Source organism: Pseudonaja textilis, chromosome 1 (assembly GCF_049901715.1).
Source record: "Pseudonaja textilis isolate UNSWEBS1 chromosome 1, rPseTex1.2, whole genome shotgun sequence".
Classification (NCBI taxonomy): Eukaryota; Metazoa; Chordata; class Lepidosauria; order Squamata; family Elapidae; genus Pseudonaja; species Pseudonaja textilis.
Window position 1 is genome coordinate 273,592,016 of NC_141990.1, and position 27,891 is coordinate 273,619,906.

Consider the following 27,891-nt stretch of genomic DNA (forward strand, 5'->3'; position numbering starts at 1 on the left):
GTGCTTCCTCTTAACATCTCCCAGCTTCTCTCTCCCTGTACACTTTGTCTTAGGACAAAGGGAGGGACTTAGGAGAACCTGTTAGGCCAGCCTTGGCAGGTGTCTTCTCTCTCCATCCCCACCCCATCGGATTTTGGAGTCAGTATGAGCTCTCCTGCCACCCTAAATTTGGGGTTCTGCATTGGCTGTCTGGACGAATGTGGGGGAAGGATTTGCCAGCGTATGGGGATTACTCATCCACTCACGACGCTGAGCAAGTGCTGCAACGCGATACTATTAAAGGGGAAAAAAATGCAAACTAGCCCAGTGAGAACACTGCAGGGAACGGTGAAGAGAAGCAACACGTATTGGCAGCGACCTACAGAGGCTTTCGAACCAGTCTGACCGCAGGATTACCAAAACAACCAGACCAGCCATTCACTTCCAGTTCATGCAATCCAATAGAGCGATATACCTGTGGACTAGAGAGCTACAGCACGGAAATCAAGAGGCAAGCGCCTTCTTTAGGGCTTTCTAAGCATCTGGAAGGAGGAGACCAGGCGCAGAGTAAAAGGAGTGCGTGTGTGTAAAGGCTCTGCTCCCCATTCTACAACCAAAGCCCGACGCTAACCCACAGGAGCCAAAAACAGCTTCTGCGGTGCGAGAGCGCGTCGGAGAAAGAGGTGGGGAGAGAAACGGCGGTGTCTCGTTGACAGTCCCGCCTGTCCGGACTCCCCAGTCCCAGCATGCAACGCGCCGCAGTTTGAATGGCGCTGCTGGCTGCGGCGAGTGGGCCGCAGTGTTAGGACGCCACCGCCGCTGCTGCCAATTCCACGGCTGGCATCGGAGTCCCGGGCAGCTGCGGAACCCCTGGCGCGCTGGACCATGAGCGGCAGCAGGTGAGCGAAGGCCGTTGCCGAGCGCTTCTCTCGAAGGGGCGGCGGCCACGCTGCTGTATTCCGCGCGCTCGGCTACGCAGGCCGGGCTCGGATTCTAAACCGGGGTTGCGGCTTCGGGAATGGGGCGATGGTGCCCTTTCCTCGGCGCCCTCCGTTCTTTGCTCTTCCCGGCGTGGGGTGGTGGCTTTTTTTTTTTCCTCCCTGGGCGCCTGCGAGGAAGAAGGCCCACCTTTTGCTGCCTCTGTTGGCAGGAGCGTTCCTGGGCGGGGATGAAGTTGGCTAGTCTCTGCCTGCCTCTGAACCACCACCCCCTTAAGTGGTGCTAGTTGGGAAGGCTGCACCTGCGCCGGATTGCCCGACGAAGGAATTCCCCTGGTAGGAATTCTCTCAGAGGTTTGGCTTTGAAATAGAGGAACGTCTTAATACCGTCGGTTTTAGTCTTAGCTGCTAAGTCTGAAGAATGAAAAATGATTCCAATTGTTCTAGTTTTCTTTCAGGCTACTTGGCTTTGTTTTCAGAAGAAGCATATGGCCTTTAGATCCACATAGTCTCTTAAAGCTGACTTTCTGCCACTTAACAAGACTGAAGTCTTATTTGCCTGAGTAGAACTAGGCTCTGAGTAAGCATGTTTAGGAGTGCATTGATGTGACTTTTCAGATCCCATGATCATTTATGAAATTTTGCTACCTCTTTGTATTGCAAAATTCCACTCTGTCCAAAATCTTTTTTTTTTTCAAAGCAAAAAGCAGCTATGGATCCTTGATGTTGAGAATTTAAATCTGTAAATATTGTTATTAATTGAGTAGTAATTTAGGTAGAGGATAAAAGCCCCTAGCTTACTTCTGGTTATTTGAACTGCACATGGGATTTAACTGCTTAATAGTGAGATCAAAGTGGAAATGCTACTGAAGATAAGTTACAAGTCTGAAATGTTGCTAAATTACTAGTCTCAAGAGCTGAAGGCCAATCAGCATGGCCTATAAAGATACTGGGACATGTAAGTCATAAATAGTGTCAGTTTGATCTAGTGGTTAGATCATCAGGCTAGAAAGCTGGAGGCTGAGTTCAAGTCTAGCCTTAGCCATGAAAGTCAGCTGGGTGACTTTGGGCCTCTTTAAGCCCAACATACACACAGTAATTGTTTGGGGGAAAATAGAACAATGCATTGGATGTTTGCTTCCTTGGGTTATATGTAAAAATGGGATACAAATAAAATAACCATATCTGCAATAGTGACAGTATGACATAGGGCAGAATATGAATTATACCAGTCTCCAGAATTCCCTCTTGGTCTCTAAAAGAGAGACCATGTGTCATAAAGAGAAAAAAGACCAAAAGGTAGAAATAACAAACAAATGCAAGAGGATATGCTTTTTGGAAAACTAATTAGGTACATTTCAGGAACCACAATATTTAAAGTAGTACCTCTTTGCACCTGACACCAATAGATCAACTGGTGCTGTTACTGAAGTACCATAAAATAAGATCACCTCTCTGAAAGGCTCCATAGGAGGAGTTTTCTCATAATAGAGACTGATTATTTAGTTCCTCTTTAAGCAAATTCTTGTTTTCAGGTGGGCTACTAACTGCTTTTGTAAAGCAAGATTGCTTATTGTAAATGACCTTAAGGGCCAAATGGTGATGTATAGATTTTCTACAAATAAAATATTTTCCCTTAATTATTCTGCTTCACATCTTAAAGGCTGGTAATAGATATATAGAATGTAATCCTTTAAGCCACTTTACAGCAAGGCTTGAACATATACCACATCACTTTAATTATGTTGGCTTCTTAGAACATAGTGTTTTAGTACTAGCTAATTCTACATGTAGGTCCAGAGAATGACATTTTATATGTGTGGGTATAATCTAGATACCTCTTGCCAATCCCTGGGTATTTGCCAAATATTTTTCCTTCATTTCAGAAACTCAAGGTAGCATACACTGTATATCATATTTTTCTTAGCTGTTCTCCTCTCCACCCACAACATTTTGTATATACAGAGATATTGACTGATCCAGACAACGTGGACTTCTTTTTTGTATCTGATTATTTACTTTATATCATTTTTAGTTTGCTTTCTATCATTCCAAAGATTTGAGTCATTGTAGCTTACTATTTTGTGTGAATCAGGCTCAATTATTAGTGATTTCATGGACATGTCCATATAATTTCCTAGTATATTCTTACAGGAATTTTTTTTTAAAAAAACTGCAGTCTAGTCCTGGAATTCTGGTGGTATCTTATCTTAGTACTAATTCATATCCTGCTTTGATTTTTCATATCAGCCAAGTGCTGCCAAAAAAACAGGGTTTTGTTTTGAAAAGACCCAGTCAAATATTATGTGGGAATTGAAAATAGGACTGTAATACCCCCTAGATATGTTGCAGTACTGTTTGTATTTATCCAAGAATGAGGTCCTTCGAATTTAGTGGGACTTTTGATCATCTATGCACTTCTGTCACTCTTTCCTAAGAATAACACAGTGGATTTCTGGATAAACTTGGATAGAATATTTTGCTAGCTGAAGATACTGTTTCTCTAAGAGATGAATAGATGTGCTTCATTTTTACTGAGTGAAACATACACTATTAAGGAAAAAAAGCATAAAGATTTTACTGAACTAAAGCTTATAATAGCTATTGTTTGAACCCTTATGCAGTTCAAATGATTAAAACTAGGAAAAAAGAGGGTTGCCTTATCTTTGAGCAAAGTCTACACTAGTGTTCCTAGAGACAGAGACAGGGTCTCCAGACATGCAAATTAGGAATTATGGAATACAAGGAGTAGTAACTAGGAGCTGACCCAAGCTTAGTGGGAAGAAGGAACAAACAAATTCCAGATTCTAAAATCAAAACTGTTTCTATCCTGTACAATATGCACAAGTCATTTGGCTTGTGGAGTGCAGAGTAAATCAATACTGAAGTTAGCAATAATTAAACGAGCTGTATTAGAAACAAAGATAAATTGGATAAGATTAGCTAGTATTGAGAGGAAATTTATCCTTGGATGGTCCTGCAGTGAGGATGTGAAATCCTCTTTCTCCTTATGGTTTAACAGATTAAAGTCAGCTTTTTTCTATTTCTGTATTGTAGAAAAATAATTTAGCTTTGATACTCCTTTTTCTTTTTCAGGAGTTTGTCGAATTATTTTTGACATTATTTAGAAAATAATTTTAATCTAATAATAATTGATATCTTTAATATATTTCATGTGGAAACATTAATAATTCATACCTTATTTTAACTGTCACAATAGCTAATAGTAATTCCCCAAGTGGCTCTAGAAAAATATCTGGCTTTTTTCATACAATTAAAGCATTCTCTATCAATTCTTGAGTTGACACAAAACAATGCTGACATAAAATGTGCTGTCCCTGTTGGCAAGCCCTATCCCGCTTTTGCATTTGTTATGAATTAGGGCTGATTGATTTTGCTCAAGAGTGTGAGTATACTACTTGCTGATGGGAAAGTGATTGATTTCCCTACTCTCTTACTCTCTTACCCCAACTTTGCTCCCTTCCTCAGCATGTCTCTTGTCAAAGTGGCATGCATCATGAATTGGGTGAGTCGCTCCATTTGGGCATCTTCAAAATTAAAAATATGTGAAATAAAGAAATACATGGAAAGACAACAAAGCAGAAATTGTCCTAGAAGGAAGGGAGAAAGAACTGGCTATGAATTATCTGCTGGGATTGGATGATATAAATTTAATAAATGACTGTATAAATATATAACATATATTACTTCTGGTGACTGCCTAGGCTATTCCCTACAGTTTTCTTTAAAAAAAAGATTTTATTGGTTTTTAAAAACAAACATAAACAAAACATAAAAACGTCAAGCTGTCTTCCATAGGTGTACATACAGTGTGCCGGTTGGTTTACAAATTGTTTTGTGCTTCCATTTCCACTTCAATTACAATTACATTACATATAATCTCATATTGTCAATCAAAAACTAAATACCTTAGTATCATTATTAATCAATCATTTGACTATACTTTTATTCATTCATGTTTTACAAGATAACCATAATTTACTTAATTTATTGTATAACAATTCATATTATCACCCCAAATCTATCCTAAAATCATTTTGTAGTTATAATAAAAAAGAAGTATCATCTTTATATATTTATTATTTTCTAAAAATCTACATATTTCATTACTGTACTTTGTTATCTAACCATTGATAAAAAAGATCCCAAATTTTATAAAATTGTTTATCCTCTTGTTCTCTAATTTCAAACGTCAATCTACTCATTTCAGCACACTCCAATATTTTTTTAATTATTTCTTCCTGTGATGGTATCTTCTCATTTTTCCAGTTTTTAGCAAATACAATCCTAGCCACTGTTAATACATTTACAATCAGGTACTTCAAGTCTTTACTATAAATTTCAGGTAAAATTCCCAATTAAAATATCTCTGGTTTCAAGTCTATCTGTTTTTTGGTCATTTTCTCCAACCACATGTGGATTTTAGTCCAGTATTTTTTGGCATCCGCACAAGTCCACCACATATGGTAAAATGAGCCAGGTGTCTGATGACATTTCCAACATTTTTCAGATTTATTCTTGAACATTCTTGCTATTCTTGTCGGGAGAAATTGCCACCTGTAAAACATCTTATACAAAGTTTCTTTATATGCTGTTGACATTGTCATTTTATAATTTTGAGACCACAATTTTTGCCATTTCTCTAGATCAATCCCATATCCAAAATTCTGCAGTTTTCTTGATAAGATTTTTGGAAGTATGTTGCCATTGTCATCTTTCTAGTGCTGATAGTGACTGGCCCAGAGTCAACCATCTACCTTTGTATGTAAGGCAAGATTAGAACTCATGGTCTCCTGGTTTCTAAGCCTAATATCTTAACCATACCAAATTACAAATAATAATAAATGTAGCATGGGAAAATAGAAATATAACCTCTACTTTTCCAAAGTAATTTCTGATTCACTGAAAGCCTATAGAGAAATTTGTTAGAGAATTGATCGGTGGAGTGAAGGGGAAAGAAGGCAACAGTTATGAAAGGATCTCAGCAGCATCAAACAATAGAAAAGGAATAGCTGGCTAATGTTTTGAGGAGAGTGCATGCCTCTACCTCCTAGCATTTCAAAAAAAAAAAACCCACTTGGTACAGAAGAGGTCACCAGACTTAATAGGAAAATGAAGAAGTGAAAGAAACATAACAAGTGACAGATTTTATATACCACAGAGCAGTGGTGGGACACAGGTACTCCTCAATTTATAGTCACAATTAGGACTGGAATCTAGGTAGTTGAGTGAAGTGGTTGTTAAGCCAAGTGTCACATTATTTCACACATGACTATTTTGCTGAAATACTGAAATCCCGACACTCCTGGTTGTGGTTGTTAAGCAGTATTGTCAGCCTCTGGGTGGAGAGATACTTGTGCATGACCTGCACTGGACCTTCCAGGGCCTGCCCCAACCTGATGCATGTCATGGCTGGAAGTGCTTTATAAGCTGTAAAGCACCTTATCTGAGTCTATCATAATTTCAGACCATTGTTGAATGAATGGTGATGTTGAGGACTATCTGTAGTATACTTTTAAAGAGGAAAATGCTACTTTTGCCCTAGTACACCAAGCTAAATCCAAAAACACTAGTGGATTTCTAAAACTTAGCATTCATATAAACCAGCCATCAACAGGCACAGATATAGACCATTATTTAGATACCATTCAAAAAAGTCAATATAGCGCTTAGCAACAGCAATAGCACTCATATACCATTTCATAGTGCTTTGTATCATACTCTCTGGGGCGCTATACAAATGTCAGCATATTGCCCCAACAATCTGGGCCCTCATCTTCTGAGGTTGGTACCTCAGAAGATTGGAAAATTGAGTTCACCTTGAACCAGTCCAGATTGAACTCCTGGTTATGGGCAGAGTTAGTCTGCAATACTGCATTCTAACCACTGTGCCACCATGTCTCCAATATAAAGCTAAGAAGGAATCAAAACAATCAGAGCATATACTATCTAGTGGCCAACACCCAGATAAGCAGGGATTAATATCAGGCAAACAATCTAGTAGAAAATACCCCAATCAAGGAGAAAACCACATCTTCTATCAACACTGTAAGGCAAGCTAGTGTATATAAATAGAGAGCAAACTTGATATTCACTTGAATTAATGATGTTACTGTTTGGGTAATGAAATGTCTGTAAACAAACAACCATGCTCAGAGGGCACCAAAGACTATCTTGCTTGCTTTATGACAAGCCAAAGAACTTACTAAAGTAAAGTAATAAATCAAAGGAACTTCTGAATTAAAGACATCAACGTTATCTTTTTTTTTTTAGTTCTAATGTGATTCAAGTGAACACTGTTGATAGAGACAAATATTTTTGTTATAATTGTATAGTCTTTATCAAGTCTGGAAAAGCCTATAAGACCTATTAAATATAAAATAAATATTTTAGCAGTATTGTGTTCAAGTGTTCTGATCAAGTGATAGTTACTTTAAATAGCTTTGGCCTTGGAGAAAAAAGATCTGTGTGGGATTTTCCTCCCTTATTGCTTTCTTTCTGTCTTAAATCCAGAATTCATATTAAACCACAGTTATCAAAATCATAGTTGAAAAAAGGTCCACAACTTGTTCTTTATGACGTTGATGATTTTATATAAAATGCTAATCATTCTGACTCTCAAAATGGGGTACATCTAATAATGAAAGCTTATGAATTTGCAGATAATTCCAACTAATGACAGTTAAGTAATTGTAAAATAATGACTTTACCTATTCTGGTAGTTATTCTGTTGTATGAGAAAGTGAGATTGCTAAAGTGCCATCCTGAAACAACATAGTAGATTGCAAAACTGCAATTACACAAATAAATTGTTTCAAAAACCCATTCCAGAAAAGTAATTTAATGTGAATATAGACTGCAAATGTGTTCATATGTTCAATGTGAACATGGGCATTAAATCTGGTAGATTACTCATGTTAGTAGTTTGATAGTTTTAACACAGTTAAGTAGATTGACTAGACAAGTCTTAATTACTGACAAGGAATAGCTGCACTGTATGTAGTAGCCACAGGAATGTACTGTAGAAGAGACCATATGTAGCAAATGAATACAGCATGGCAGAACAAGCTGTCTACCTGTTTGTGATTTGGGGAGAATAAGGCTTTAGTAATATTTAATCATTGGTGGGGTATGTATATATTATTGCTTGGTAATATAGGTTTAATGGAATTATTGATAAAGGCTTTTCTGTCCTTAAAATGTTTCAGCCATTCCATATGCTACAGGTAAGCCAATCTTCCCTTACTGGTATCATCCAGTTATCTTCTCTGGGAGATTATAGAAATTGAAGCCTAACGCAACGCAACTAGAGTGTCCCACATTGGGGAACAGACAATAGATGACTCTGTCCTTTATTGATGTAATATTAGGATACCTTTTTATCAATTGTTCTTTAATTATGGTACTTAAGCCAGGTTTGAGCATGCAAAATTAATGGGGTAAAAAAAATCAAATCACTTCAGGTATTTCAAATAAGATAGTGCTATGAAAGCCAAATCATGGATTTAACTGCTGTTGATTACTTGATCTCCTCAGCTTAAATAAAGCAGATGGCCTCCAGTGTTACAACATGTTTGATTTCTATGTAAAACATGTCTACCCTGTTTTTCAGACTTGCAGTTGAAAAGATGCAATGTAATATTGCATAGCAAAAAATAGGGGATGAGAAAGGGAAGACAAGACTATTTGAAAACCGGTTTTTAATTTTTTGGCTTTCTTTCTAACCATAATAGTATAATTCTCAAATACATCCTATATTGCTGGTCTAAGGCTTTTAAATAATGGAGATGTTGGTCTCTCAGCGACTCATTAGTAGACTTATCTCTCTTTTCCCTATTTTCTGGTAGGCTGTTTGCTGGCTGATAACCCATATCAGGAGAGCAGTTGTTGACTATTTTTCTAACACAGATGCAGAGTGAGAGTGGATTGCAATTTAAATAGTGCAGAATGCCGGAAGGTTCAGACCTCAACTGTAAAGGGAAAAATATTTCAAGAATCACTACTAAGCTCTCACAATGAATAATAATTAATACAATCCAGAGATATAGAGTGAGGGGGAAATCTGGGGCTGTATTTTGCAGCTAGGTATGCTGTCAATCCCACATCAGTGCTGTGGGACATTTAGTGGTTTCAGGGCCAGAGTTCACCAGCTTGGTGAACTATTTGTGTTGCTCACCATCAGAGCTAGAAAGGATTCTTTTAAGCCATCCTGGCCTATCCTTTGCTATGTGCAGGACTCACAATACATGTCTACCTGCTGCCTGAAAAATATCCAGAGAACGGTTGTGGAGCTTTTTACTGAAGGAAGGAATACAATGCTGAGGAGAAGAACCATGTTTATCGCAATGATCAATAGATGCCTAACTCTTTAAGACTGTACCCTAGATGAACCTTTTTGAAGATAAGTGAGGGCTTTCTCATTGTTTTGGCTGTGATGGGATTAAAAGGGCTATTGCTGCAGTAGAAACATGATGTGCCACAGCCTGGGGCTGATTTAATTTTATATATGCAAATGGGAGAGCAGCAAACAGTAGAGGGGAATGGGTGAGTTTACAACAGGAAAGGCAGAGGTAGCAGGCAGGAGTGCTTGCAACTTTATTTCATTATTGTTATATCACTAGAAATGTTCCTAACCGTGTTACATGCTACAGTTTGTCTAGCTCTGTGGCCCCCAACATTTTGGGCACCAGGGACTGGGTCCAGGAAAAAAAGTTTTCCGTAGACCAGAGGGGGCATGGTTTTGTGTGCTGCCAAGCATCTTGCAGATAGAGCTCTGCTTGTTTGCGCGGCCTGGTTTCTGGCATGCCGTGGACCTGTGCCACCTGGGGATTGGGGACCCCTGGCCTAGCTCATCAATGGCAAACTTAGGATGTGTGTCAAAGGTGACATGTCACACCAACCCTTGACAACTTTCTAAAAAGCACAAGTCTGAAAATGACTTTGTTCTATTTGTATTTCATGTTTGTAACCATTTAATGTTTTCTTTATATAATACATAGCACTCATGATTGGCCTATATTTTTTAATATAAATATGCAATAAGGGGGAGCAGAGTCAAATTAGGCATTTCTGAATTTTTGCCATGGTCAGCAAAAGGTTCGTCATCACTGGCCTAGTTCCTTATTGATGCTCAATATTCAGAAGCTTCTACCTAAGGAAGTGGCCCTCTTTGTCTACTTTGCGGGTTGAGAAATAACCAACAAGTACATATTATGAACATTCGGGTAAATAGGGATGGAGTTTACAATAAAATTTAAGAAATAGCTTTTACAGTTTAAAATTTTATATCTTAAAATATCTAGAGAATAATTACAGTGCACAGTACAGTCTATAGTGTGATCTGGTTACAATATTATGCACAATTAGTAAAAATACATAGTTAACCATAATTTTAATACTATACAAGATATTCAGTTCTATTTTAATAATCAGGTTTAGAGTGTAATATAGATTGTACCATATCCTTTCTCTGTATTACCCAAAATGCGACATTAAAGTATTTTTTCCCTTTGAGATTAAATCTGGTAGAACTTGAATTTAAAGCTGAGAAGTGTTTTGGGGATATTTTTACAATATTGCAGCTATCTGAGAACAAATTGTTTTCATAATCCAATATTTACAGAAATTTCACTTTATTGCTTTTTAGACAGATTTGTTCATTATTATAAGCAATATTACAGGAACATGTCAAATATTGCTAAGAAAGTTTAAATGTGGGCTAAATCCAAAATTAATTGTATTCTTAATGTTGTACTAATGAATGGTACTTAAAAGTAAATTTTCTGCATCAGCACTTGTATTTCCCAATTCCAGGTTTCTCTTTTGGGGGAGGATTATTGAGCATATAATAAAGGTAGTCCTCGACTTACCACCACAATTGAGTCCAAAATTCCTTCGTTAATGACTTTTGCTCCATTTTTATGACCTTTCTTGCCACGGTTGTTAAGTGAATCACTACAGTTAAATCAGTAATACTATTGTTAAATGAATCTGGCTTCCCCATTGACTTTGCTTGTCAGAAGGTCACAAAAGGGGATCACGTGACCCTGGGACACTGCAACCGTTATAAATATGAGTCTAAACATGATAATTAATATTGAGATTGTAAATTAATTTTTTCTCCAAAATTAGGAATTGCGGAGATTATGGCATCTGAAGCTCAAAATGTTAGAAAACGGAACCTGTTATGTATTGAGGGTCGTCCTATTAATCTCCCTAAGAAAAGGAGCTCTCATTCCCTTAATGAGAATATGAAGGAGGTAAGTTTTTCATATATTTGTCTAAATCTTACCTTGTGTATTTGAATACTAGTTTTAAAAACTAATACGTCTCATTTTGCTGTTCAGTAAATATATAGTGAGAGAACTGCCATTTATAAAGAATCCTTAATCTTATTAGATAGCAGCAAGTGAATTGATTTGGATACACTAATGGATAGCTGGTGCTGCGTGGTTACTTGAATAAGGAGATCTGTGGAAAATTCTGGGGATTTAGATTAGACAAGGAAGAAAACTATCCTGAAAGAAAACATTGATAAATCACATCAAAAAGAGTGATGTCCATTAAGCCATTATGGCCATTAATTAAGCCATTAGCTATTGTGTCCATTAAGCCATTAGAACTCAGCTTTAAAGAGAATTTTTTGATATATCTACAGTATAATGCAAATGTTTTGTGAAATAAAATATTTGAATTTTATATTCTATATAATTCAAGTATATATTGAATTCTACTGTATAATGCAATATTAATGCAATATCAGGAGTTTTCAATTCAATTGTATAGAACTTGAAAGGATATGTGTTTATGTTTTATTTTTATAATTATAATTTACACTGAAGATGGCATTTAATTTTGTTGTATGAGGTGCAATGACAATAAAATAAACTAATTAAATATTTTATTATCTCTGAGAAAATGAAGCATATGTTAGTAGTCTTCGCTAAAAGATATCAGAGTAATCTTTATGTTCACTTTGAGATTTGGAATAGAGACTATTTTAGGGAAATACCTTTACTGGGTAAAACAGATTTACCTGTACATTAAACTATAGTAAAGTCTTTTGCCTTAGAATCATACATAAACTCATTTGCTATGATTTGACATTTTTCTGTGGATGCAACTACCATATATGACTTGTGGAACAGCCCATTAACAGATAAGATGACCCTCAAATTATTAACCAAAATACTATGAAAAATGTACTTCCCATGAATAAGCTGACCCTTGAAATTTTATCACGTTTAATTTTTTATAATTGGCTTACCCATGGGTGGCAAAGTTTTTGTGGTATTCGGGTTAAAAATTTGAGGGTCGGCTTATCTGGAAGTATAATAAGGGTACTTCAAAAAAGTGGTACCATATATACTCATGGATAAACCCTTCCCTGGCTAAACTGAAACCAATTTTAGGGGTGTATTTTGGGATGTAGCATTCTCAGCATACCTCTAAATATATACCATAGTGCGAAATCAAGTAAGCGCTGCCATAAATTCACAAGGATTTTATTGATTACTTGTGATTTGTTCCATTTACAGTATTTATAGTATTTATTGAATTTGGATAATTTATTTACTTATTTATAACATATATAACTCCATATATATCACTACAATCCAAGGACTGTCAGCAGATTCCATGATATGAAAATTGTTCAATGGATGAAAACTGGGTTTTCCAGAGATATCTGTAAATACGCTTTTTATCTTGAGTTGCCCAGCCAGAAGCAAAAGAAGTTTTAATTTAGTACAGTTTCCATTAAAAAGGGGAAACATTTTTTTTCTAAAACCTTGCTGCTCTGGAGAGTTCTCCACTCAAGATTGTTCAGAGCACAACAGGGGAGGAATATATAGAAGAGATGGATGGATGGATGGATGGATGGATGGACGGACAGATAAAACATAGAAGAGGAGGAATATATACATAAGAAAAAGAATTGCTTTCTGTCAATAGCAATAGATCTTAGCAGAGTCATGCTCACTAATAATTATAGATTATAAAAAGTGATAAGATTATTATTCTACAATTGAAGTTTCTGAATTACAGAACTATAAAGTAATCTAGGAAAAAATAGAACTATAGAAAAAGAAACAGAAAATGGTAGTACAATTTGAAAATATTTTGGGGACAAATAGGCTGGGATGCTGGCACTTCCTGTTAAAGATTATCTTACGTTCTTAATTCCCCTAAACTACAAACGTTAACCATTAATACATCAATAGTTTAAGTTTCTAAAAGGCTTCCTTTGCACATTTCATCCACCCCAATAATTTATTATACTATAATAATGCTAGAAATTTCTTTGATTCATGATTTATATCTTGAAATGTTAATGAATCCAACTATATGATGTAATAAAACCCAAAGTCTAGAAATGAAAAGAGTTTATACTAATGCAACCCATATTACAGATTATATTATAGATTCTGAATGCTCACCAGTAGTGCTTTTGTAAAATGAAGACGTTAAAATGCAATGCTACTAATCTCAAAGTGTCCATACCACAGATTGTAAATTAAATTGAAATGTTTTTAACTTGTGAACATAAAGGTGGCAAACAAAAAGTTGCTTATATTGATAAAAGGCCTTTGAGCTAAAAATGCCACGTGTCCTAAGCTGTTTTGTGAAAAAACTGAATTACAGATCAGAATATTAAATATTAAAGCATCTATTTATTCCAGGGGTGTCAAACTGGTGGGCTGAGGATTGAGGGCCGAATGTGTCACGTGCAGGCCATGTCCACCACAGCTCTGTGAAGGGGAAAAAATGCTGTGAAACGTCATGTGACAGCAACCTGATGCCACGAGTTTGACACCTGTGATTTATTCAATCATCTACTAGTTTCACAATAAATACTAGCTAAATTGATATTCTGAAGAAAGCCACATGCTGTATTTTTAAGCCATTGGTACAGAATGTAATAAATTCTTAATTGTTATATAATGATTTTAGTAAGACTTTTCCCCTAATGTCAAAAATGACATTGTACTCCTGATCGTAGTACAAAGTTTTTTTATATTTATGATGTCATAATCTCTTCTGTCCTCATGGATGTCATAATATCATGTATTTCAGTTAAATAGTCAGGGTTGTCATTGGTAATTTCACTTTTCTGAAGCCAAAACTAACTTGATTTTCTCCAAATACTATCAAAACTAAGTGAAAATGCATTTTAAAATATGTGTGATGACCCGGGACGCGGCACAAAGGCAACATAGTCAGATAATCAGTAGGAGTCCCTTTATTAATTCCAACTTTGCCCCCCAATGTTCTGGTTACCTTCTGGGCTGGACAGAACTCTCCCAGGAACAGCCTTTGGCTGCAGAAAATCAAGTCCAAAACATGGTCAACAAAAACTGTAACTATAATTCCAATCAAGGCAAGATGAAATAATTAGTCTGGTAGGGCAAGAGAAGGAATTCAAGATGTGAAGGAATGGCAGTAATTCAACACAAGATAAACTCACATTTGTTCCCAGCAGACTTCGCACTCAGCTTGCATCTCTTTTAAACTCTCATTCCCAGGTGTGGCTAATGAAGGGCATCAGGGCCCTTTCCTCCCCTATAAGCCATGCAACCCACGTTGCTCTCTGTTCCTCCCTGTGTGTCCTAGAATGAAGAGGGGGTGGGCCTGGGTCTTCCTCTGAACTCCCTTGTTCTATTACTCCCTTGTTCTATTTCTCCCCTGCTCTGCCCAGCGGGACTTTGCCCTTCCCCAGTTTCCTCCACAGCCAACAGAGCCACACTCACGCTCCCTGTCAGCTGTTCATCTTCCTCCTCGGATTCAGACTCCCAACAGGGGTATGACAATATGGATGAAATAAGGTATTACTATTAGTGTGGGTTGTTCTTGGTAACATTTTTTTATATTTATTTCTAGGATAAGGAATCTACAAAACATTTGGCTTCTTGCACAAGCAGGTAAGAACTATCTTGGTTGATTGATTGTGAGAAAAGAAGACTACTGCGTTTAGATCCTGATTTAAATAATTAATTGAAACTATTGAAAGAGGGCATTTTTGTGCAGGTTCCTTAGAACTAAATGCTGTTAGCATCTTTGGCATGCCATCATGAGCTGAAATAGTTTTTTGGTCCCATTCCATCTCTTGGTGCTCATCTCTAATTAGGATAAAAATAGCATTGTCCTAATGTCAGAGCCATCTAATAAAACTGATTTGTCACACCGAAGGAAGTTCCTGGTTATGTAAATTGGTCTATAAGGAACTTAATTTCCACACCTCTACTTGTTTGGTGGGTAACTATAAGGAAAAATAATTAACCAACCGAAACTGCTTATTCTGTTCCAGTTGCCTCTGTTTGTAACTGCTGAGCTATCTATGTAGAGCAATTTGTCAAAAATAATGCCAATCTTTTTTGGACCAATGTATTTCACACATTTTTACAGGGAGGTGATTGTGAATAGGATACTTTTATTGCTGTATCTATTCTTATTTTTCCTCATCTTTTTTATGTCCTGGAGGAGAGATGTAAGCATAAGTAGTTTTAGGAGGTAATGCTTCAAATAGCGCTTCCCATGCCAGATTTGAAGTAAAGGTTCATGTCTAATAATATTCTTATAATGAATGCAAGATGGCACAAAAGATTCTAAGATTGCATGTGACTTTATTGTTGCTTGGATGTTTTATATTCAGACTTTAAATGAACTTTCTTGTTCTTGCAGAACAACAGTTGGACAAACACTAACCAGCCCTCATCCTCTGTTCAAAGTAGCATATTGTAGAAGAAAGGCTCACTACTATTCTCCAAAGCCTTGTTTCAGAAAGAAACAGCTCCCTAAAGTTAGAGGCCGTGACATGGCAAATAAAGAAAATGAACTAGCCTGTGCAGGTAACCTGCCAGCCGAATTCCCTCCTAATGGTCGTACCTTCTTACTGAACTCCAGTGATGCTGGCCGATCTCAAACAGAAAGTCCATCAAAATACAGTGGGTTTTTTTCAGAGGTAAATCAAATATTTTATCTTTTTAAAGATTTAAGTGTAAGCACTGGAACCCTGTTTACCTTTCTCTGTTTTACTATGCATATTGGGGTTTGATTATGCTTTGCTATAAACTACCTATCACCAAAATCTACTTCAGATTAGAGATTATGAGAACTGGAGAGGAAAGATGTACCAGTGAATAAATGTAATCCACCAGCACAATTATAGAACTGGCTATAACCCATTTTATTAATACCAACATTATTTAATATAGTAACTCAACATTGCAAGATCTAGAGGCTGTCTTGGAATGAATAAGGAAAAGCAAGCTCATACTATATCCTACTGAAATTGTGTTGCTGTTTGTACATTAACATAAGTTATCTGGGAACATTAACCCCAATAGTTGTTCTTGACGGAATCATGTTTTCCTAAAGGAGATGATCTGTATCTTAGAACTTCTCTTAGACCCTCAGCTCTTGCTGTTGTAGAAGGTGGAAATACTGCTGGAGGCAGTATTGCCTGGTGCGCTCTAAATTGACCTATAAACGCTCAATAATAGTAACGTAGGCCTTATCACAGCATAATTGGATTTATTCAATGTGCATTATGTGGAAATGCCTTTGAAGTCAACCTAAAAGCTTCAGATGGTGCAGAACACAGCAACCAAACTGTTAACTTGGATAACTCTCTACAGCAGAATTATTCCTGCCTTGGCCACACATTGGTTGCCAGTACAAGTATGTTTTCTGGTCCAATTCAGCATGTTTTTCATTAGCTATAAAGCCCTACATAATGTGGCAATGGGATATATCAGGATTAACATATCAGATAGGATTCTATCTATCCAAGCTAGATATCTAGATAGGGACCTTTGAAAATCCCAGTCCTCCAAAGTACAGAGGTTTGGCTGGGCATGAAGACTTCTCAGTGATAACCTCCATATTCAGAACCATCTTCCCCAGAGGTGCTTATGGCTCATTCAAAAACAACTTTTGTTTCAACTATTTTTTGGTCTTTAATATGATTGTGGTCAACTACTGATTTACTTATTTATTATTACGTTCGATTTCTTCTGTTTTACTGTTCAGAATACACCAAGATTAGAGCACCATACAAAAATTATAACATACAGAAAATTATAACCTACCGAAAACAGCTCAGTGTGAATAGAATGAGTATGTAATTGAAAATCTAATGTAAATTCTTTTTTTCCATTCCATTCCCTTTCTGTTACCACTGCCGGAAAAAAGGCTTTCATGCTTTCACGCTTCTTCTTTCAGAAGACAGACAGAATGTGCTGGCTACATAAATTACTATTATTCCAGTAGTTTAATGCAACAACTTTTTGTTTTGTTCCTTCATATTATAGAGGAACATGCAAATTAGAGCAATGCCTGGCAACAACTCCTTGCATTATTTGTAGAGTAATGCATCAAGTATGTACTTAAGACAGGTTTCACAAAATGCTGTCTATAAAAACAATTGTTATATAAAATCAAGCTTCTGTAGGTAAAACTGACCTCTGAACACTAAGCTGTCCAGAACCATGCATTTTTAAATCTAGTATCTAATAAATAAATATATATATATATATATATCTGTGACAATATTTATTTATCATTAAACATCTTGTGTGGACTGTATATAGATATCTTTAATAGATTCAGCAAATAGAAAATTCATAGAATCATAATACTTACGCTATTCTTGTGTTTTTAGGTTTCTGAAGATCATGATACAATGGCCCAAGTTCTTTTCAGTAGAAATCTCCGACTGAATGTAGCTTTAACGTTTTGGAAGAAGAAAAGTATAAGTGAACTTGTAGCCTATTTAGTGAGGTAAAGCTTTAAGAAAACTGCTGCTTGCTGAACTGAAGTCACATTGTGTGTTTGGTGTGTATGTGTGTGTTATATGTAGGATTCTTTTTACAAAGAAAAGCCTAGATGGAGATTATGCATGAATCTTATTGATTGGGTGTTCCCTCCAGGAACTGTCCACAACCCAATTATGTTTATATAACAATAACAGTGGACTTAAATGCCAATCCAGGCTAAACATCTATCTGACTGTGCAAAGGACCACAATAATAACAAACTGATGCATCATTTGAACACCACTGGCACTGAAAAAAATAACAGTCAATTGCAAAACACAGTTTTATTTGTAACAGTCTATATTCTGCAACTCTTAATACCATCAAACAACATCTACATACTTGGAAAAATGGATAAAAATATCAAATTCAGTCTAAACATCTGACTATGTGACAAACAATAATAATAATTAATAATGGAATATGAGACCATAATTTTAAAACCTGTGGAAATTCTTCATAGGCTCACTATGCACAGACTTTGTCTGTGTAAAATAATGGAATAAAATCCAGCCATTTCTAATATACCACCGTTAAGGTATTAATACTGTCTTGTGAAATGTATTAAAGAATTACACAAAGCAATGACTAATGGTGTATTTTCATGATGTTTCTAGGATACAAGATCTGGGAGTAGTTGTAGATTGTCTCCCTGTCCTTACCAGAAGGTAAAAGAAAGATCTAGAGGAAGGGGTTAATGGAGTCTTAAGGTGTATAATTTATGCATACTAATAATGCCTTGTTTCAGTTTACAGGAAGAAAAACCTTATATTTCAGTTGGTTGCTGTGTAGACCTTCTACCATTAGTAAAATTAATCCTTAAAAGCAAATTTGAAGAGTAAGTTTTTTAAAAAAAATCTTTTGTGATTATTTAGAGAATAAAAATAAAAGTTAATGCTTACCTTTTACAGTTTGTTATTCCTTATAAATTCATAGAACAGTGATGTTATTGGTCTCGTTGTCCTAACATGCAGGGCAAATAAATGGCCTTTTTAATGTTGCTGAGCTATAAATTCCAAAATCCCAGGCAGGATGGGTTAAAGTAAGGAATGCTAGAAAATCATCTGTTCTGTAACAATTTTATATTTGCACTTAAGCCTTCCTCAGCCTGATTTACTGAGGCTAAAGATGTGTCTCCTGCTATTTATATATTTAAAAACAATCAATTTATGTCAGTTGAATTGCTTAAGCCTATTTGAATAAAAAAGATTTTGGGAAAACGAAAATCAGTGTTGCTAAACAGAATGACTTGGGAAAAAAATGTTTCTCAGTAATAACTTTGTAGAGTTATACCCATATATCTCAGACATTTTGCCTTCTAAGAAAAAAAAACCTTAATTCTATTAGGAAGAACTATTCTGCTTGTTTCTTCCATTTAATTTAAAGAAAACCTGATTTGAAAGATTTCTTAGTAGTTTGCAATTGTTTTAAGGAATATTTTGCCAATGTTTAAGCAGTTTTCAGAATAAAGTCTTAACTATAATGATTTCTTTCCCTCTAGATATGTAATTGTTGGTTTAAATTGGCTTCAGGCTGTGATTAAGAGATGGTGGTCAGAACTTTCTATCCATAAGGATAAGATAGAAGATGGGTAAGTTATTCTTTTTAAACGTGCAGTGTGGCTTTTAGTATGGCTTCTAAACTTTTAGCTAGTACCTAAAATACATTGGATATTTTTTAATACCTAAAAACTTTCCTGATTAAAAAAACCGAGATTTTTTTGAACATACTGTTGGGAACAATTCTAAACATGATCAGATTAAACAGTATTCAAGAAGTTTGATCATGCAGATCTTTTTGTTTCATTTAGTATTGAAAACTCCGCTATAAAAATGGAGAAACATTTTCTATTAGAACTAGAAAGTATGACTCATTGTAGATTTTCTTGCCTAATCTTCAAAAACCTGTTATCTATACTTTTTGATATGTGAAACTGAAGGTAGAAAAAAATCACTAACTTGAATAACAATTGCAAAGTAATTTTGTCAATGTGAGATACACATAGAATTCTTCATTTGGTTTATATAGCTATCCATCCATATCCATCATATATGTAACTTTGAGGGGCTTACAGTAAAATAGATAAAAACAAATACATTATATAAAATAAAAATAAAAAATATAACAGTCAAGCCAAAAAAAAAACATTAACAAAGCCAAGAGATGAGCTCCATCTCACTTCCAGGTCCCAGGCTCTAGCTCAAAACCAAGTTTTTAGGGCCTTGTAAAAAGCCAGTAGGGTTGGGGTCCCTCTAATCTCTGGTGGAATTATATTCCACAAAGCAGGTGCCATGTCAGAAAAGACCAGCCAACACTTCTTAGCTGACGGCACCCAGTGCCTCCGTTCCTACACAAATAATATATTTCTGATCTTGAAAATATGGCATCTATTGAGGTCTCTAGCATAATGCAAGAAAAAAATGTATGGAACATAAATTAAAACCTGCTCTAAGGTTGATAGAATGTTGTGATGGCCTTCTCAAATTTCAGTTACAATTATTTAAAACATTTTTTCTGCATTAGCCAGTAACTTACTAAAGGTACAATTGGTCATATATTTGAAATCTAGATAAGATAGTTATCATGAAACACTGATTGCTTTTTATTTAATGCATTGATATTTCATACTTTTGGCTTTCTTTCTTAGAAATATTCAGATTTTAAAAGAACAATTAAGTATATTGTGGAAACAAGAAAATCATCTTACTTTGGTTCCAGGATATACGGGTAATATAGCAAAGGTAATAGAAATCTATTTGATGATAATATATTTTTAAAATTAATTTATGGTCTTAAGTTTATATAATTTAACTTATAGTGGAATGTACCAAATTTATATTCTTCTGCCCTTCCCTTACTGTGACACTCAAAGTCTACTCTGCAGAGTTAGATTCTCCAGAGCTATGTTGAAGATAGGGAGTCCCTTGGCATGAGCCGAAACCCCATTGTGTAACTTTGAAGATAGCCTGTTGAGGTTAATTATTTGAAATTAACAGTATTTTTCTTCGTATATCAATGCACTCATGTTCAGGCAGATACTGGGCTAGTCGAGCAATCCTCTCACTCCTCTCCCTCTTGTCACTATTGAGATAGAAATTGAATCTGGTTTATATGTCTGCTCGTCTCTCTGTCTCTTATCCCTTGGTTATTTTATCTAGTTATTATCTCAATCTTTGCCTTTCATTAAAAAAGTCACTTAAAGTTAACCACCTTGTTTAGCAGAGAAGAACTATTTTTATTATTTCATAGAACAGTCAGCACAATCATTCTTAGCATTCATAGAATAACCTTTCAAAGGACATCATGTTATCTTGCAGATAATAGAGAATACTATTTCCTGTATTGCAGACATGCAGGCTATGAGTACTGTATTTATGTTATTTATACATCAAGGACAGAAATGTATATACACTGCTCAAAAAAATAAAGGGAACACTTAAGCAACACAATGTAACTCCAAGTCAATCACACTTCTGTGAAATCAAACTGTCCACTTAGGTAGCAACACTGATTGACAATCAATTTCACATGCTTTCCACTGCAAATGGAATAGACAACAGGTGGAAAGCCTAGGCAGTTAGCAAGACATCCCCCAATAAAGGAGTGGTTCTGCAGGTGGTGACCACAGACCACTTCTCAGTTCCTATGCTTTCTGGATGATGGTTTGGTCATTTTTGAATGCTGGCGGTGCTTTCGCTCTAGTGGTAGCATGAGACGGAGTCTACAACCCACACAAGTGGCTCAAGTAGCTCATTCAGGATGGCACATCAATACGAGCTGTGGCAAGAAGGTTTGCTGTATCTGTCAGTGTAGTGTCCAGAGCATGGAGGCACTACCAGGAGACAGGCCAGTACATCAGGAGACGTGGAGGAGGTCGTAGGAAGGCAACAACCCAGCATCAGGACCGCTACCTCCACCTTTGTGCAAAGAGGGATAGGAGGAGCACTGCCAGAGCCCTGCAAAATGATCTCCAGCGGGCCACAAATGTCCATGTGGCTGCTCAAACGGCCAGAAACAGACTCCATGAGGGTGGTATGAGGGCCCGACATCTACAGGTGGGGGTTGTGCTTACAGCCCAACATAGTACAGGATGTGCTCTTCACAGATGTAAGCAGGTTCACACTGAACACATGTGACAGATGTGACAGGGTCTGGAGACGTCGTGGAGAACGTTCTGCTGCCTGCAACATCCTCCAGCATGACCGGTTTGGCAGTGGGTCAGTAATGGTGTGGGGGGGGTATGTCTAGGGGACCGCACAGCCCTCCATGTGCACACCAGAGGTAGCCTGACTGCCATTAGGTACCGAGATGAGATCCTCAGACCCCTTGTGAAACCATATGCTGTTGCGGTTGGCCCTGGGTTCCTCCTAATGCACGACAATGCTAAACCTCATGTGGCTGGAGTGTGTCAGCAGTTCCTGCAAGACAAAGGCATTGATGCTATGGACTGACCCGCCCATTCCCCAGACCTGAATCCAATTGAACACATCATGTCTCGCTCCATCCACCAACGCCATGTTACACCACAGACTGCAGGAGTTGGGGGATGCTTTAGTCCAGGTGTGGGAGGAGATCCCTCAGGAGACCATCCACCACCTCATCAGAAGCATGCCCAGGCGTTGTAGGGAGGTCATACAGGCACGTGGAGGCCACACACACACTACTGAGCCTCATTTTGACTTGTTTTAAGGACATTACATCAAAGTTGGATCAGCCTATAGTGTTTTTTTTTCCACTTTAATTTTGAGTGTAACTCCAAATCCAGACCTCCAAGGGTTGCTAAATTTGATTTCCGTTGATAATTTTTGTGTGATTTTGTTGTCAGCACTTTCAACTATGTAATGAACAAAGTATTTAATAAGAATATTTCATTCATTCAGATCTAGGATGTCTTATTTTTGTGTTCCCTTTATTTTTTTGAGCAGTGTAGTTTGTCTCATAATATCTCTGCATTAGTTATCCCTCACTCTAAGTTTGTTAATTGAAATAGAAAAGTTAAGAGAGAGGATCTACATGCATTCACATGAATACAAAATAGAACTTTCAGCATCATTGGGGAATTAATTATCTGAGCAAATTAATGAAAAAAAAAACTCCAGATTATACTTTGTTGCTTAGTGCATCAAATAGGAGATAGAGGATGAAATCTTTGTATGTCAAAGGTTATGTTTCTAGATCAATTTACTTATTATTGTATAGGTGTTAAATTAAAACCTGAATCAGAGGAACTAAAGGACATGTGAGTTACCAAAATATTTTAGTAATAATGTTAATACATTATGCTAAGCTACAAGTTTAACTATAATGCATTCATGAAATATAACTAGTCATCAACATATGACCACAATTGAGCCAAACTTTTATTTGCTAAGTGAGAAATTTGTTAAGCAAGCTTTGCCCCATTTTACGACTATTCTTGCCACATTTGTTAAGTGAATCACTGCAATTCTTAAATTAGTAGCATGGTTGTTAAGTGAATCTGGTTTTCCCATTGACTTTGCTTGTCAGAAGGTTGCAATAGGGGATCGCATGACTGCGGGACACTGCAACCATCATAAATGTGAATTAGTTATCAAGCATCCGAATGTAAATCACGTGATCATAGGGATGGTTCAACGGCCATAATTATGAAAAATGGTCATAAGTTACTTTTTCCAGTACCGGTGTAACTTCAACAGTCACTAAATGAACTGTTATAAGTTGAGGACTACCTATATACTGGTTGTCCATTCACAAGTAAAACGGTTAATACTACTACTGTTCCTATGTAACACTTCAAATGCTCTGATAATCTTTTTAAACCCTGTACTCAAGCATGGGTGTTTTTATTATGTTTCTACAAAGAAATTTCTAAGTAAGAATAGAGATAAACATGCAAGTGTTTGCTAAAAGCAGGGTTTCTCAACTTTGGCAGCTTGACAGATGTGTGGACTTCAACTCCTATAATTCCTCTGGGTTTTGAACTATTCTGGGTTTTGAACTATTATGGCTGGCATTCAAAGAGAGGTTTGGTGTTATGAATTACTTTTTGAATTAATGTGCATTACTGTTTTTTTGTTTTTTAGGAAGTGGAATCTTATTTGTTACAGTTGCACTGATATACTTGGAGGACAAAGCCGTGTGTGCACTAATGTGCTTAAACAGAAATAGTCAACAGTAACACTAAGCAAGATACTCTTTCCAAATAATTCCTCATCTGAGGACTGTCTTTGACAGAAGAAGGCTAGACCATTTGATTATTTAATGCAAACACTAAATATCCATCTGCTTCACATTGAAGTGGAAAAAAATCTAACAGGAGCAACTTTTACTTCAGTGAGGTGAAAGTGCACTATGAAAACTGTTATGTATGCCTTTGCCACATTTGGGGGATATTTTCAGCTACCTGGTGAAATCGTGAAAGTGTTTCTTCTACATAACTATAATACAACAAAACTGAATTGTGAAAAGAGTTGAAAACCATTACTAGGAACCACAAAAGACCATTCGCCATAAAGATTTTTTTAAATCATGTTTTTCTTATGAATTATAAAAATGTATTTTCAACTACGTTACAAATTTTGAGTTTTGATGTACTGAATTTCTGAAATGTGTCTGCTATATTAATCAAAATATTAAAAACTATTTTTGTTGCACTACTGAAAAACTGTATCTAGCAAAGAGGCCTTAACTACTAGAATTGCAAATAGCCAATATGTTAGGATATCATATAGCCAATATATTAAATAACTATATAGAGGGATGGAAATTCCTTTGAAAAACAATCAAAAGTGTTTACACAAATTGTGTACAAATCATGTTTAAACGTTTTGCACACTGAATTATAATGAAGTGGGTTTTCCACTAAATTGACTACTTAAATACCTGTATGACTTAATTATAAGAGTATTAAAATGTAGAACACGGAGAAAGTTAACTGTAAAGATCAACAGAGTAGTGGTTCTGGATATCTTGCAGAATTTTAATACTTTTTCTAATATATTCTATTCTTTATAGTTTGAATTACATTCAGTTTAGTAAATGTACTAATGTTACTGTTTTAAGTTCAGATTTTTCCCACTTCAAAACCTTTTCTGCTGTTCTTCGGATATTTAAAACTCCTAGAAATGTTTACAGCCTGACTAGACTTGTGCGTTTCAGATTTAACAGCGCAGCTGCTACCTCTTCTAACAAATGTTACTGCAAAGCTTTCAGACGTAGATGCCACATGGTCAAATTCCTAACTTAACACTGATTAAAAAACAGACAAACCAATAAATACAGTACATCCCATGTACAAGTTTTACAGCTCTATTATGGGTTATTTGTGACATTTTAGGACAGTGTGCTATGGATTACTTGATCATTTGAACTGAAAAACAACTTGATCAGTTTCTAAGATGGCACCTTTGTTTTATATAAGTAGAAAACAGATATTTCCAAATAAAAGTTTAGGAAGTGCCAGCAGTGCACCAAAATGTAAACTGAAATGTTTGCAGCATGCTACCAAAGCTGCTCATTATATTTAATGCTAATCCCAAACTAATTTTAAATATTAGTTTTATGTATATAAACAACTGTAGGCTGTAAGAGGCCTTATGTAAATTTCCTTATAAAAACAATTCTGAATTGTTAAAATCAAAATTAAAAGTCTAGTTCTGTTGACTTACAGACTCTTCCAGCTCTACAGAATCATTCAAATATTTCATATCTTTATATAGGAGAAAAGCTGTCTTGCTCTTGAGCCAACAGAGCTAAAAATAATTTAGGGACTAAATATATAAAATCAATCATTATTACCATAATGTTTTTAAGGGCTTAATATATGAAATCAGTAGCATCAATAACAGACTTTATAATTCTAAAACATTACTGTATTCATCTGATCAACTAACCTAAGTAGCAATTTTATGCTCTTTCACATGGACCTCCTATTTCATAGGCCATTTTGCCTTGATAATTGCTTTTTCTTTTATTCCATTCTACAGAAGGATGGGTAATATAAAGTGGCATTGCAAAAACTAAAGGCTTAAAATAGTTATGAATGAAGTAGACTGAGATTTTGTGTATGAGATTGGATTTTTTTTATAAACGCTAAGACCTACTAAATGTACTTTACTTTTGTTGCTTTGTTTTCCATTAAAATTGATTTTAAATCATACATCTACACTTTATGCAACATCAGTCCCTAGAAAATGCAACAGGGAATGAGCCACCAATCAGTTATAATGACTTACACATTAGATATTAGATGTACCTAGCCTCAGTATATGCTGCACCAATCTGTAGTGATGAAAGGATGAATAAGGTGAAGCATCAGAAGGGTGTGCTTTACAAAGTCATAGGACTGTGCAGCAGTACAGGTAGTTCTCACTTAATGACCAGAATTGGGATTGGAAATTCAGTCATTAAGTGATGCAGTTGCTAAGTGGAAAATCATATGGCTGTGACTGCTTTATGATTTTAGTTAAGCTTTCCTTTTTCCCCATTCCCCTGCCTTTTGAAATGCTCACTCCAAGCTAGGATAATTACTAAGTAGGGATTTAATATTTCTATTTACATTCATTGGAGAGGGAGGGACTACAAGAAGGTAAGCAGACACGCAATGGGGGATGCACACTGAAAAGAATGCAACAATAGGCAATATGAGCACATTCCTTGCAATGTATATTCATTGCCTGCTTACTCTTCTTGTAATCTTTCTTTCTCCATTCTCTGTGAGGTTAAAAAAAAGAAACAGCTCATGCACAGGACAATATATAGGATTGTAATGGTGACAAATGACTGAGGAATGCTGCAAAGTTTGTAAAAGCTCAGCTTGGTCAGTTATCTTTTCAACACTGTCAAACTTTAAAATGATTGCTGCACAAGGCAATTGGTAAGCAAAGTTTGCCTGTATATATTCAGTCACCAAAAAGATCAGTCTTAGGGAAAAGCAACCCCGAAATATTTTTGGAGATCAATTGCAAAGTGATGCACAACTATACAAAACATTCCGCAATTGAAACATAGAAGGTTAAAAAAGTCATATCCTTTGGAGAATTTATAAGCTGCTTCAAAAACTGTCTTGCAGTCTGCATAAATGTGTCTGCAATAATTTAGCTTCAGTGGTGTCTGAATAAAAGTGTGCATGCAAAGTTTTTATTTCATTTGTTTTGCACAGCCCTGTTGCTGCAATTACTAATACAGAAATGCATTGTATGTCTGTTTTGACAAGAATACTTCAGGAAAACACATAAGTTAGGCAAAATAAAGTTTCAGTAGCGGAGAATCAATATACCTCATGGTTGAACAGTTGGGGTTCTTGTTCTTTGAGCTTTCTTCTTGCAACTTTTCCCTCACTTATACACTTAAAGTTACTTAGGCTAGTAATGAAATAACTGCAAGAAGAAAAGGAAACACGGAAAATGCGAGAAACCAACAAAATAATTACATAGTGCTCAACATCAAGTCTTGAATAGAATTATTTTTATTAGGAGGATCTATGATGTCTGCCAGGTATCATCTGAACTTTGTAAAACAGTAGACTTTGGCAATAAATTGGCAATAACAAATATATATATATTTTTGTGTGATTATTTTCCTGTTTTAATACCAACATTGGTAAACGTGTCTGCCTGACCCAGGATGTTACATAAAGCTATGAGCTATAATTATAAATGCTTTCCTTGTGGAGAATTGAAAATTAAAAAATGAACTCACAAATTATACTAAGCCATGATTTAAAAAACACATTTGGGTTAGTATGACATAATGTGTCATAAAACATTTGCGGACCACAGTCCATATGCATTGAGAAAGGATTCAGTATACCAAATGTTATTTAAATATACTACTATAACTACATGTCATCAGTAAAATGTATTACTGATTCTTTTCTTAATTAAATACTAATTAGTTTAATTTCTCCATCTGAAAAACTGTGTCAAAATTTTTCTCTAAATTACCTTGATTTATGATAAGCAGTAAAGAAATGTATTCAGCACCAGTCTTCAAAAACTCATCTTTGCTTAAAGGATGACTCTTAAAAAGCCAAGAAACAAACCATTTGATGAAGACCTGTGTACGGTCAAGTTATGTGAAGAAACACATAGGTGAAGCATGCTACATGTTGGGGTATCGCAGAGAACTGTTTAATATTCTGCTGTAGTTGTGCTGAT

General features: G+C 36.0%; 1 protein-coding gene across 2 annotated transcripts; it reads left to right on the forward strand.

Annotated features, from left to right (window-relative positions):
- The first annotated feature begins 105 nt into the window (after positions 1 to 105).
- Positions 106 to 27,285, forward strand: KATNBL1 (katanin regulatory subunit B1 like 1). 2 transcript variants are annotated; one of them, XM_026710378.2, is made up of 10 exons: positions 106 to 878; positions 11,070 to 11,197; positions 14,817 to 14,857; positions 15,618 to 15,897; positions 17,599 to 17,717; positions 18,370 to 18,420; positions 18,501 to 18,590; positions 19,254 to 19,343; positions 20,400 to 20,493; positions 23,818 to 27,285. In XM_026710378.2, the coding sequence occupies exons 2-10, from the start codon at positions 11,084 to 11,086 to the stop codon at positions 23,848 to 23,850; spliced, it is 912 nt and encodes a 303-aa protein (XP_026566163.1). In that variant the 5' UTR covers positions 106 to 878; positions 11,070 to 11,083; the 3' UTR covers positions 23,851 to 27,285. The 2 variants fall into 2 exon arrangements, with proteins under 2 accessions (XP_026566163.1, XP_087777952.1); XM_087921826.1 differs by lacking the exon at positions 106 to 878 and adding an exon at positions 1,188 to 1,253.
- The last annotated feature ends 606 nt before the right edge of the window (positions 27,286 to 27,891 follow it).

Bases quoted from the DNA above. Each gene is read 5' to 3' on its own strand.
- KATNBL1 (XM_026710378.2), top strand. From the start codon at position 11,084: ATGGCATCTGAAGCTCAAAATGTTAGAAAACGGAACCTGTTATGTATT. The intron at 17,718-18,369 runs GTAAAGCTTTAA...TGATGTTTCTAG, and splicing joins CTTGTAGCCTATTTAGTGAG to GATACAAGATCTGGGAGTAG. The intron at 18,591-19,253 runs GTAAGTTTTTTA...CTTTCCCTCTAG, and splicing joins CTTAAAAGCAAATTTGAAGA to ATATGTAATTGTTGGTTTAA.